General features: G+C 35.7%; 1 protein-coding gene across 8 annotated transcripts; it reads right to left on the reverse strand.

The window, feature by feature from the left end:
* Nucleotides 1-140: 140 nt before the first annotated feature.
* LOC18436317 (myosin heavy chain-like protein) lies at nucleotides 141-11,672 on the reverse strand. 8 transcript variants are annotated; one of them, XR_016060415.1, is made up of 18 exons: nucleotides 11,634-11,672; nucleotides 11,443-11,527; nucleotides 11,261-11,307; nucleotides 9,594-9,680; nucleotides 9,410-9,463; nucleotides 9,243-9,320; nucleotides 9,071-9,139; nucleotides 8,166-8,321; nucleotides 7,954-8,080; nucleotides 7,579-7,616; nucleotides 7,304-7,375; nucleotides 7,023-7,213; nucleotides 2,189-2,278; nucleotides 1,986-2,101; nucleotides 1,773-1,877; nucleotides 1,135-1,287; nucleotides 623-732; nucleotides 141-525 (listed from the first exon to the last, which is right to left on the reverse strand). XR_016060415.1 is itself a non-coding variant. In XM_020668371.2 (15 exons), exons 1-15 carry the CDS (start codon nucleotides 11,667-11,669, stop codon nucleotides 450-452), a joined length of 1,311 nt encoding a protein of 436 aa, XP_020524030.1. In that variant the 5' UTR covers nucleotides 11,670-11,672; the 3' UTR covers nucleotides 141-449. The 8 variants fall into 8 exon arrangements, 1 of the variants encoding a protein (XP_020524030.1); XR_016060414.1 differs by lacking the exon at nucleotides 1,986-2,101; XR_016060417.1 differs by lacking the exon at nucleotides 1,986-2,101 and having other exon boundaries at nucleotides 1,163-1,287; nucleotides 7,304-7,386.
* Nucleotides 11,673-13,269: the final 1,597 nt, after the last annotated feature.

Raw genomic sequence — 13,269 nt, forward strand, 5'->3', positions numbered from 1 at the left:
GTGTGAGACGGGTGAAAATTTGAGAGAGAAAAAGATGTGGCAGTAACCTTTAACACGGTTTTATATATTAGCAGTAACCACCACGGAATGTGAGAGACAGATGCAAAGTTTAACCCCTTATGAAGATGTTATATAATATATTTGCAGCAACCATTGACATGATTCCATTTTCACAAGCAATAGGAAAAGTCAACTACAACTCATCCAATTCTACAAGCAAATGAAAAGTCAAGTGGAACCCAAAAATAACCATGGTCATAAAGAACAGAACCTTGGAAATACAGAAGACAGCCAGCAAAAGTTATCCCGAAATTGAAGAATGACCATTGCTATTAATTTATATAAATAAATGCATAAAAATCGTGTTATTTGATAAACAAAACAACAGTATGTGGCCTTTTCCATACAGTATACTACCCCATCTCTTTCGAATTCTTGATATATAGATATCACTGGGCAGTCTGAAAGCTCTCCTGCTTCATTTTCGTCAAGTTATTCTCTATATTCCATAGGATGGGTCTATAGCTGCAAAGAGAGCACATAACGCAATCCACCCATAAATCTGAAGGTCAAAGAAATGAAAGGAATAATAGAAAAATGTAATGAAAGAGAGAATATTTACAGGCGGGTAAGATTGTTGTATGCTTGAATTGACTGTTTCAGCTCGGTTGACAACTGCAAGACCTCAGCACTTAGAGCTTCAGCTCTGCTTTGCGCCTTCGCAAGTTCTCCCTTTTAAGTTTACAGAAAGACAAATCAGATCTCTCTCTCACACACACACACACAAGCGTGCATGCACACAAACAAGCACGAAGAACAAAACAACATAATTATATTATCTGCTTCTTTTCATTATTTAGGCGAGTAATCTCATTTTGTATGAGCGAATAAACTTGAATACTCCCCCTTCCCATGCAAACTGGGTGTCACTTAGTTTTAAGTGTAAGACCACAAAACAATAGCTGAGTCTTTAAATCAAGCCTTTCTAAAGCTTCCTAACATATATTTCAGTATTCATTTATATTTATTGGGCTAACTGCTTTGAAGGTGAAGCTATAGTCACCATCAGTAAAGAATGGGGGCAAAAATTCCAAAAACAAGAATAGAAATGGCTACTTTGCTTGAGGAGCTAACCTTTAATCTCAAGTTTTCAGTTACATACTTTTGCTCGACTTCTGAACCTAACTGGTCTTCATTGGTAGCAATATACAACGAACCAGCTTGTTCATTTCTTAGTTTATCCAGCAAACCACGAAGCTCTTCATTTTGCTTCAAACAATCCTTCACCTACAGAGAATCAAGAAAAGAATGAATTACCAAGCAAGGGAGCAAATAAAATTCTTTTTCAAATGCATTGAGCAGTATTATCCTCTGTATATATCATGCATGCCTTGTGCCTGGCCATGGCATATAATAAACAACCAGGCTCTCCACCATCCATTCTCAAAATAGATAGTGGACATGAACCGTATTTCTAGGGTGAATGTCCATTGTTAGAATAGGGTTCATCCTGTTGTCGGTTTTGAGAATGGGCAGTAGATGCCGAGGCTGTATATTGCACACCACACATTGTTTACGTATAGTTTCAGGTATACATTCTCTATGACCAATCGAATCATTTAACAAAAAAACATAGCAATTAAAGTCCTTCTGTAACTTCACTATGCAAGCAACACAATAAAATTGGTAACTAAACCTCTTTCGCATGCACTCTTGAATGTGTATATATTGTCTAATGAGTAACAAGAAACCACTGTATAATGGCACACTACCTGGTTTTCCCACTGAGCAGCAACCTCTGTGGCATCCATATAAGAATTTGATAGGTTTGAATTCTCCACAAATAGCCTCTCAATCTCCCAAGATTGTGAATCAATCTAAAAGCAAGAAAATAGCTTGAGTGTGCCATTAGATAATTAATGTGCCTGATTAGCCATAATAATATTGGTGTTAAGCAGAGGGTTAAAAGTGGACTCAGGACTAACCCGAATCAACTCCTCGAGACTGCCTAGTCAGGCCAGTCTTGGTAAAACTCACTTGATTCTTCTAAAACTCAGCTGTCTACGGAGTTGACTCAGATTAAGCTATAGTGGGTCCTGATCTGAGTCCGTGGTTTTAAACCATGATTAAAAATATCACATGAAAAATGAAACCCAATAAAATAGGAAAATTATTACAAAAAGGCAACCTCAGATAGAAGCTTCTGTCTACTACTCTCCAGTCTCTCAACCATCACAGCCATCTCATGCAACTGCTTCTCAAGCCTCTCCTTATCTTGCTGCCAAAAACAATGAAAAAAGAAGAATGAAAATTCTTTCTATCAAGAATGAAAATTCTTTCTATCAAGAGCACACAATAGTAGCAAATAAAGATGTGGGGCATGTTGCACTAGGAATACCATGCTAATTGGACTCAAGGTTGAGTTTAATTGGTTAAGATGTTGACAATTGCAACCCTACATCCCAAGTTTGAATTATATCACTGAACTACACCAGAAAAAATAGAATACCACGGCTAATTTGACACGGACTTGTCGACTTTTGACAGTTCTTAGATTTCTAGCACCAGGACTCCTCAGGACCCCTCATCATATTTACTCCTGATTTTGGTATTTTCAATATTTAGTCTCTTACAAAGAAAATTGCAAATTTACTATATGAGATGGTTTGACACTTTCCTTCACACCTCACACACATTGTGATAGGTATCGTCGCTCCATCTTCAGCAAACTTGACATCCCTGATTCTTTATTGTTCCCATGGTTAAGAACATCTGTTCTTTCGATAACACAATTTATTATAGAATTTTAGTGTTTCTACGACTCTGGACATCAATTGCAGACTAAGGATCATTGAACCAAGAGGGGATTCTAAAAGCACAACCAATGTGGGCAGGTTTACATTTGAGAAGATGATAGGATCTACGTGTTTGTAACCTCCTGGTCACCACAAGCATACAGCTCACCATCAGCCTGTGAGGTATCATAGTTATTTATTCTTAAACTGCACAGATTTTTTTAACATATTAAGCTGCATGGTTCTTGTTTAATGATTTGATAACTTCCCCCAGAACAATCAAGTAAAATTATATTAGTAATAGTAACATTGATGGTGATGGTGATGGTGATGGTGATGGTGATGGTGATGCTAATGCTAATGCTAATGATAATAATAATAATAATTATAATATGCTCCCCCGAGGACTTTAAAATATGTCAATAAGGGAATTACACAGCACCAATTTGGCCAATGCACCTCTCGATAGAGCTTACGCATTCTGAAGTGTTTAGACCCCCACCCACACCATTTTATATCAATTCCCTGAACTATATTACTTATTAAGAAGAGTGTAGTCGAAGCAATGAATAAGCCACCCTTGCTTTTAAGGATATCACTGTAAAAAGGAATTCTTCAACAATTAGCATGGCCATATTTCTCATACACAAAATGGGTTGGTAAAATGCAAATATTGGTAAGTTTGCATATATATGATCTCTAGCAGTTTCATGCGCACTTAAAAGCTTATGTCTTCAACACAAGGGCGTCTAATCAAAGCCAGTCATAGCTAGCATATCTTCAAAGGTTCACCGTTCGCATTAGTGTTTTAAAAATCAGCTAAGTCAGCTCAGATTCAGCCAAGTTACTTGGGCTCAGGCAGTGGCCAGGCCCGAGTTGTCCGAGTAAGGGGTCCAACTTAGGGATCTTAAAAAAAAAAATATCAACAACAATAAAAAAATTCAAAAAATTAAGAAATCTATTTGTAACATGTTTATTTATGGGTTCTATTATTTTGGCAAAGATTGGAAAGTATTTTGGCCATGAATACTTATTTTTACATTTTTTCCCCTTTTTTGGATCATTTCAGAAATAGAACCGGTCACAACGGATTTTTCAAAATCTATTCTTTTACTGTTTTTTTAACCTTATTTAGACGTGTTTTATTTAATCCTACTTTAAACATATATTTCCTATTTTTTTGTTTTATTTTTTTAAAACTTTTTTTCTGCTACAGTACTCAGACTAACTTGGGCCGAGTTGCTCAGACTCTGCCGAGTACTCAGCTTGGGCATTTAGGTCCGAGTCATTCATTTGAACACTGGTTTGCATCTTCGTCCATTTGAGTGTGTTTTGCATACTCTCAGCCAAAGATCCAAAAGCAAAAAGGTTATTTTTCTCTGCTAAAGCGGTTAATGCATGGGGCTACTCTACTATGACCCGTACCCCCAACTCTATATTACTAGCAAGGGCGTATGAGCTATTGTTAGATTTAGATGAGTAGTAAATGATAAATTTTGGGTGCCTTTTTTATTTTTTTGGGTTTACGGATGCGTACCCCAAAGAAAAAAATATCTTCACAGACTTACACATAAAAAATAAATATACCAAAAAATAAAATATACAAATCCCTCACATGAACTGCAGAACTCCATCAAACCCCTTTACCTATAACACTACTTTAAAATATTTGAGGAAAATATATTCATACACAGATGTATAATAAGTATATCTAACAGAAGCATCCCAAACACCCTTTATTGTAGATATGAACAGTAAAATTGATCACAACTTCGGCTGATAGAGAATCTGCTATTCTTCTTCCTCATCGAGAAAGGTGGATAGGGGTATGGGTATTCTATGTTCTACATGTTCATATGGCTATAAGTATATTTCCAAAGCATCGGGGAGAAAAACAAACATTTAAAATAAGTCAAAGGAATGCCAGTTCAGCTAATATCAGAGTACCAAATTTATTTTTTAATAGAAGATTCAGGAACAAAGAAAATTTCACTAATTTGTTTTAAAAATTATATCTCTTGTCTTTTCATTGTATTATTATGATGCATTTACCAAACTGTTCAAAGGTAAGATTAGATGCTTGGCATCATAGAAAAAACAAACAGCGGCCATGCATCCAATTTTACCTTCTCATTAAACCTCAAAAACACAATGAAATAGTGATGCTTTTCACTTAGAACCTCTGATTGTTCTTGGGTTTGATAAGCCATATTCTTTGCCTCTAATCATTTCTCTCATTGTAGAAGAGAGAGAAATTGGCCAAGGGACCAGAAGAAATTCATTTAATCAATAATGCAGCTGATCCTATTGCCGAGCTTACTCACGAACCTCCCAAGAACTATTAACTCAACCCGTGGTTCCAAAGGGAACTCACGTTTTACATGTACTATATTTAAATATAGAAATCATGTTTTTCTCTTCTTTCATTCCTTCGAATATGCTCGAATTGTTCAACAACCTGTATTGATTGTTTGGGTTCAGATTCTATATAATGCTTCATTATTTTTTCAGCAATGAAGAATGCTTACCTACATTTTAAGTCTCTTACTTTTATGATTTCCTTTTCTAAACGAAAATATAAAGTGACCTGTATAATACAACGATGAAAAGAACAACTGGAGGATAGTACTTAGAAATCTGTGCTAAAAATTTAGAATATTAGCTTTCTTTTCCTCTACATGTTCAACTAAAAATCACAATTTCTACCCACCAGGTTTCATTCATTCCAAATAAATAGAGTTTAAAGATTTAAAATCATTCAATCTGATGATTCCTATAAGCTTCATTCTTTAAGAATGGTGTGCGAACATGAGATCCAGAACTTATTTCTTTGCATGCCTATTTTAGATAACTGGATTTGTCTGTTATGCTTTACCTTTCCATAAAATAGGTGTGATTCTTTACAAGCGCACAAATTGTCCAGTGAAATAGACAGCCGAGTATACTAATTGCATTAGTTATTGATCTTATTCATCTATATATCAATGTATATTTTTGTGCCATGCTTGATGATGGGAACCACTTGCTACTTTCTAGCATAAGATTATCATCATTTTCATAAAAAATTAGTTCACCACAGGAATGAATGGTACTATAAGATTTCACCACAGGAATGAATGGTACTATAAGATTTCATCACTCAGCACTAAAATATAGTTGTTTGCTGAGCATCTAGTTTGTACTATCTCAATATAATCACTGGCTTGGCGATTTAATTTACTTTAACCTTGATTAATGGTGTTGGCATTCTAAGTTTATCTTTGGTATCCTTTTTGGGTGCTGCCTGTGGTACCATAGTTGTTTATAAATTTGTATTTATGTGTGAATGTAGCTCTACGTCTCATACATATTCCCAAATAGAGGTATAACTATTGTGTGTCATGGAAATTTTATGATTGCTTCTTTTCTCTTTACCTCTAGTCTTATGGAGAAACATTTTCTTAATGCATGATTTACATAAAAACTTTTGTACAGACAATCTGACAAACAAGCACCAACTGGGAGGACTGCTACTTTTAACCCCTTTTATCCGACAAACAAGCCCGAACTGGATTTCTGTCAAAAGACAGATCCCCTTGCTATTAACCCCTAAACTACCCCTCTCTATACAAAATGTCTATTATACTTATCCTAAAGATCCCAAATCAAGCCTTGGATGCCCAAAAGACCTCAGGCATTTTTGTCAGTTTCGGAACCCAAGAACAAAGTCATAAATAACTAGCCCATAATATAAGGGCATATGAGCAGGACTACCCATAATGCCCCTAAAGAGTCCAAATTTGTCCCAAGTAGCATCCAGGACCATAATATGAAGGATAAGGCATATCTGTCGATTAGAAATTGGGTTTGGGCTTGAGTGGTTAGCAGCTGATGTTTAGCAGCGCTATATCTCAAGTTTGATTCCTACCACTGAACTACCCCTCACCACCCAAAAAAAAGGCATATCCATCTATTACCTAACAATTTGGGATTAAACTGTCATTTTGCAAGAAGAGGCAATAAAAGAAAATAAAATATCATTCAGCTTCATAAAACTAACATTGTTGTTGCCTCATGCCATATCCTTGTATCATTTAAGTTTACTAGAGAGAAATTATATCCAATGGACCACAAAAATATGAGAGAGAGTGATATGTATAAGGAAACTCATTTAATACCTAAGGGATCATAAGATATTCATTGAATAAAAAAACGTCGCTCAACCTATTGCTGAGCCTACTTACGAACCTCCCAAGACTTATTCGTCCGATCCGAAGGGAACTCACGCTTTATATACTACAGATACATGTCATAAGTGAAAGCATAAAGGTTCGGTGGAACAGTGGAAAACTTATCGGAGCGCTGGTAAAAGAACCCGAAATCTCTCATTGCTCGTAGACTTAATTCTACTGTAGTTCTTGGACAAGTTGGTGCACATACTGCATATAGTGAGTAGAAGCCAGAGTTATAACTCTCCCACAAAGCAGCAAATGGCTAAAATGATTATTATCTATGTAGCATCAACATACCCCAAAATGGTGAGGGAAGCTCAAGCCTGGGTATCCGGATCAAAATAATGATGTTATATAAGGGGCAAAGGACTTTATATTCCCTAGCAAGTAAAATGTTAGAACAGCACTGACAAGAAAAGAAATAACACTAAAACTATAAAGTTATTACTGCAATCAAATTTATACTGGCACTAGTAGGATGTACTGCTTAAATACTATAGTTAATTATAGAATGAACACAACGGTCATTTTCTGACAAAGAATTAGTCTGAAACTAGAGTCTTGCATATTACCAGTGAAAATGGTTTTCGAGCAGGTTCTTCTACGTCTTCTGCATCACCAAAATAGGCATGGGTTAAAGTGACATATATCCTAATATGAGTATGGAGTCAATGAACCAGCAGTGGCCAACAACAGCATGCAGAATGAAACTCTAAGCTCTCTATGGCTAGTCTTAATGAGCTATGTTAGCAATCAGTGCTAAGTTTCTCTTCTTTTAGAGGCAAACCATAACAACAGCTCATAACAACAAAAAGCATAAGCTCTTGTTAAAAAGAAAAAAAAGGACGTATTTCATTCTCTTGTGCAAAGTGGGAATGTGGTTTGTTGAAAATAGCTTTATAAATATAGAGGCACCACCTAAGTTTTTCACAAATCAAGATACTAACCTGAAGCCTTATTTGTTAAAGTTGATATTTTTTCTTCTAGACCTTGCCTTTCAGCCATAAGTGCTGACTTTTGAACTTGTTCCTCAGCCAGTCTCTGCTGCTCTTGTTGTCTCAGGAGTGACTCTTGCTACATAGTTGACCAATTACACCATAAGCTAAGCAAAAAGCATATGACTCAAGAAATAGAAGAAAATCTATTACACAACTTCCACCTGCAACTGTAATCTCAGTTTGGCCATTTCCTGTTCCATGGCTTGTATTTGGTCCCTCATGGTCACAATAGAGGGGAGGCTACTATCAAAATGCCTCTCACCTTGTTGCTGTAGTAAGTTTAACTCTGCTCTCAAGGATGCAGCATCTTCTTCAGCCTATTGAAATTGGATCCAGAATCAAGCATTTTGCTACTTTCAGAGTAAAGGGAAAGCAAAAAATAATATAAGATAATCCAATGGACTATGGAAACAACCTAGTGCATTAGGTCATTGCTGTCTATTGAGAGGGAGTGGAACTGAGAGTTGGGTCATTTCCTATGCTGGTGTGTACTATTCTCTATCCATCACCACATCATGTCCATAGATGGCAATGACCCAAAGGCCTATGTTTTCCATGGTCCGTTGGACTCAGTGTTTCAAAAAGCGGACCGCCCAACTCCTGGAAGGCCGCATAGGCGGTCCAGAAGGCCTGGGCGCATCGCCTAGGCCCAGGCGGCCAAATTAGGCGGGTATCCTCGAGCGCCTGCCTAGGCACCCGGGAACCCGCCTAGGCGGCTTCCCAGGGCCTGCGCCCTGCCCAGGGACAGAAATGCCGCTCGTTGAGGCTATTTTTGGGTCCATTTGGGGTGTTTTTTTTAATACTAAAGGTGCAAAATTGTGGGTTTTATGTTTCAAATGAACCTAAAACCCATTAGAGGCTATTTTAGTGAGAAAAACCCAAAAAAAAAAAATTTACTGGGCCGCCCAGGTTCTGGTCGCCCACCTAGGCGCTGGGTGGCTTGGACCCCCCCGACCGCCTAGGTGCCGCCTAGCGCTTTTGAAACACTGGTTGGACTATATATACTTTTGCAAGAGATAGAACTATCAATTTATTGGTAGCAAGCAATCAGCTTCATAGTTCATACTCTATACTGCTCCTCTTCTGCCTCTCTTACACGCCTCTTAAGTGTTCGAAGTTGAGCTAACAGATCTTCCTATACAAAAACATCATTTGATATGAAACAAGTAAATATGTCCAAAACTATTTCATTTTCACAATTAAGGGAATTATCTAATAGCAGTTTTCACAGTATATACCCGTCCTACAGCCACAGCATCCTTTTCCACAGAGACATCATTAAGAGCTTTTCTCAGTAATGGTATTTCATTTTGTTCCTGTCGTCAAATCATGAGGAAAGTTATAAATGGACAAGCAGGTATATGTAAGTTTGTATAAATAAATAGGTGCAGGTCAAGCCATATACCAAATTGTCGATGTGTTCTTGTAACCTATCCCGCTCTATATCCCTCATCTCAAGCTGAAAATTCCGGGTAAAATCTCAGAACAAATGACTTCATTTCCAGGATAACAAACTTCAAATTTATCATCAAGCATGTTCCAAGTTCCATAGTCGGTTCAACCATGAAATTTCAAAAGCTACTGATTACCTGTGAAACCAATTTTTCATTTTCATCTTCCATCTCAGCAACCTTTCTCTCAAAATATTTAACTTTAGGTAATAAACCGTCGTAGTCCTGCAGTAACGAGACACACCACAATCTCCAATATAAACCATCTTCATTAGTATTGTATTCCCTATTTCTTTTTCTCTCTATCTGTACGGGATAAATTGATTGACGCTGTATATAATGAAGTGCATGGGGTGAAAGAAAAATGTCCTACGTTAAATATCAATAACCAATTCCTTGATCATCTCAAAATCTTTTATACTCAATGAAGAAAAATCAGCACACACATATTGTCAAGAGAACAGATATACCTGCTAAACAAAGACCAACGGGGCACAACATTTTCTTGAATGTACCAAATAATAACACGTGCCTTAGTTTACCGGAAGAATGAGACAAGACTAATTTAGTTTTCCACAAATATTCATTCTTACAGAACTGATGAAACACAATCAATTATCAAAAGAAAAAGGGGCTAGTTTAACAAAACCAAATGACTTCTCCACCCAAAAATGAGACACACCAAGAGGATCCTAGAAAGCATTGACACCCAATAACACTCCTAAAAGAAAGGAGGAACCATATGTCTCAAATCAAAACCCTATCCACACCTCACCCAATTTCTAAACATATCTAAGTAAAAAAGAAGTCTCTCAGATACTGAACTACATATTTACACAGAGATTCCTTCCTTGTACAAACAAGAAAACTTGTGACCATATATTGCTCAGTAAATGAGAATCCTCATATAATATCATATATATTTTTAAACTCCAATAATTATTGTGCTACCCATTGGACAAATATACCCAATAATTCAAACAGAAAGAAACATTTCTGGTCCAACAATCCATCCTCCTGCAACTTACTTAAATAACCCTAACATTCAGCCTACTAACTTACGCTTTGTAATTTGTAGTGAATTTCCTCACAATGCACACATGTTCTAATGAATTTTAATCATTGATCACGGCAATGAAGCAACTCGTAAAGAAAGCATGAATCAATCCAATAGTTGGATTGGGCAGCTTTCAAAACTAAGCCCCGTTATTTTTCATGAATTCTGGTGAATGGTGATTTTTCAGACCCTGGTTATGGATTTCATGTACTTGCAAGGGTTAAACAACACATAAAACAAGGAGAAAGTCAATCACTGAATAAATTTGCAGCAACATCTTCAATATGAGAAAAAAGAAAAAAAATATGTTTTTTCAACCTTAAACTATTTGATTGGCAAATTACAATTTAGTGTGATAAAGAAAGAAGTGATAATCAAGTTCATTGAATCAAGAGAAATTAACTTGTGAACCAAGAATAAGATTGATGAGGATTATGGTAATTATAGTATCATACAAAACAAGGGATGAATTTGGTCTGGAAATGAAGGGTATGCAAGCTATTGGAAAAACAAGAGCATGAAATTATCATTGAGTTGAATTGATTCTATATCGAGTTTACTGCTGACATCTAAGGATGCACATTTCAGCCATGGAAACAACTAACAAGCGCCTCTCTCTCTCTCTCTCTCGCTCTCTCTCTCTCTCTCTCTCTCTCTCTCTCTCTCTCTCTCAATAAATAGAATATCAAAAAAGGAAAATTTTGAAAAATTCAAAACCCAAAGCAATGGAGACATTGGCGAAACTTGCCTCTGTAAACTGAATCCCTTGGTTTCCAGAATCAGATCTATAAATTCCTGGAAGAAAATAAAACAAAAAAAAATGAAGAAATCAATAGAGCTCTATTCCAAAGAGTTACCAGGATATTTACCAAAAAACAATTACCTCCATAAAATAAACAAGATGAGAGAATCATGTTACTTAATGCTCACCAGATTGATTTGAGGCTTGAAAATCATCCATGGACGATGCTTTGCTCAGTTTATCCGCTAATCTTTTTTGCCGAATTTCCTCCAACTTCAAAGACCAGATCACAAAAACAATAAACGTAAATTATTTTTAGAGAGAGACGGAGAGGGAGTAAAATTTGATACAGTAGATAGTTTTGAACTGAAATTGATACCGTTCGTCGGCCCAGCGATGCGTGATGAGCTTCCATGGCCGACGAGGAGCAGAAGAACGATCAATCAGTTTCTTCCTCTCTCCCCCCTTCCCCTCTCGAGGGAAATTGTTTGAAGGGAGAAAGAAAATGACCAGAATGCCACTAATTCTTAAATAATTATTATTATATTTTTGGGTAATTCAGTTGGGGGGGGGTGGGGTGTGGGGAGGATTCATAAATGTTAATAAAAAAATTGTCTCTTAAGTCGATGTCTTTGTAGAAAACCTATGTACAAAAATGGGGTGCAGTTTGTATTGAGCTTGGGCTCTAAACAATCAAATGGAGCCTATCTTCAAATAATGTCTAATAAATGTGGTTTTAATATTCAAAATCTTTGTAATAGTCTTAAAAAATATATTTATATTTATTTATAAAGTTTGAAGCTTCAAACATAATACAGATCGACAAATCTACAAAAACTTGAAAATTTTCAAAATTGATGATCCAAAAATGTGTTACAAAATATATTATTTTCAAAACTTGAAATTCATTTTTTTCTCATGTCCGTGCATATTGATGTCGAAATGATCGATTTGAAGATATTTGGGCATCAAAACAACCTTTTCTAGTGAAATTTTGATGTAGGCTCAAATTTGATTGTTTAAAGCCTCGGCTTTATATAAACTTTTCTCAAAGATAAATGGTCTCTTGGTATATAAAGAGGTAACCATCATGGTTGTCCTTTAAATTTTAAAATAGGTGGTTGTAAGAGTGTCATTAAATAGAAACAAAATTCTAAAATATTTTTTTGGGATTTGATGAGTCACTCGAAACCATCCAATTTAACATTTAAATAATATGAATGATTGCGATCTTCATGTATAAAATATAAAAGAAAAATTTCATATAGAACCTTAATTCTTCATATTATTTCATGGAAGACTCTTTTTCCGTTTTCTTTCAAAACAACATAAAGAAATTTTTAACGATTTTACCATACCACTCATCTCTTATTTTTCCGTCTTTTATTGACTTTTGACCATAAAAATTTATTCCAATAAAATTTTTTATATCATTTCATCTCGAAAATTTTTGTAACCCTATTTTTCCCTTTTCTTAAATGGTTTATTTATAGACAACCGAAATTTCTATAATGACTCTAAAATCAATTTTCAACATCAGCAATAAATTTTGAAACTAAAATATCATACACATCTGACATATCCTTAAATATTTATTTTTAGGCGAAATAGACGGTATGGACAATTTGTTAAAATATTACATTAGCTTTAGAGTTTGAAATCTTAATTTTTTTCAACCATTGTGTTTAAGTTGAGACGATCGATGTAACGGTTTTCCAACTCTAATTACAGTTTTTGATGAGTTTGAAGTGAGGCTTTATTTTATCGTCCTCTCAAACCATTTTTCAAAAAAAAAAAAAAAAATATACGGGAACGCCGTTGTCATTACAGATTTCAAAGTGAGTCCCATCAACTGTTTTTTATGTAGTGCAAGTTCAAATCACCAATTATTACGGCAGCGCACACTCTTCAATCTTCATAAAGCCGCAAGGTCCCAGCGCATTTCGGAGGAGTAGTTTCGTAATTTCTCTGTGGCATTTTCGACCTTCACCCTAAAAAAATTTAAAAAAATGAGA

Source organism: Amborella trichopoda, chromosome 8 (assembly GCF_054954075.1).
Source record: "Amborella trichopoda isolate Santa Cruz 75 chromosome 8, AtrichopodaSantaCruz75HAP2 v2.0, whole genome shotgun sequence".
Taxonomy (NCBI): Eukaryota; Viridiplantae; Streptophyta; class Magnoliopsida; order Amborellales; family Amborellaceae; genus Amborella; species Amborella trichopoda.

What these genes read in the sequence shown, in the direction of transcription:
- LOC18436317 (XM_020668371.2), bottom strand. Translation starts at nt 11,669, where the DNA reads ATGGAAGCTCATCACGCATCGCTGGGCCGACGAACG. An exon ending in TCAAGCCTCAAATCAATCTG is followed by an intron (nt 11,308 to 11,442) that starts GTGAGCATTAAG and finishes ATTTTCTTCCAG; the next exon opens with GAATTTATAGATCTGATTCT. An exon ending in CTGCTCAGTGGGAAAACCAG is followed by an intron (nt 1,288 to 1,772) that starts GTAGTGTGCCAT and finishes GATTCTCTGTAG; the next exon opens with GTGAAGGATTGTTTGAAGCA.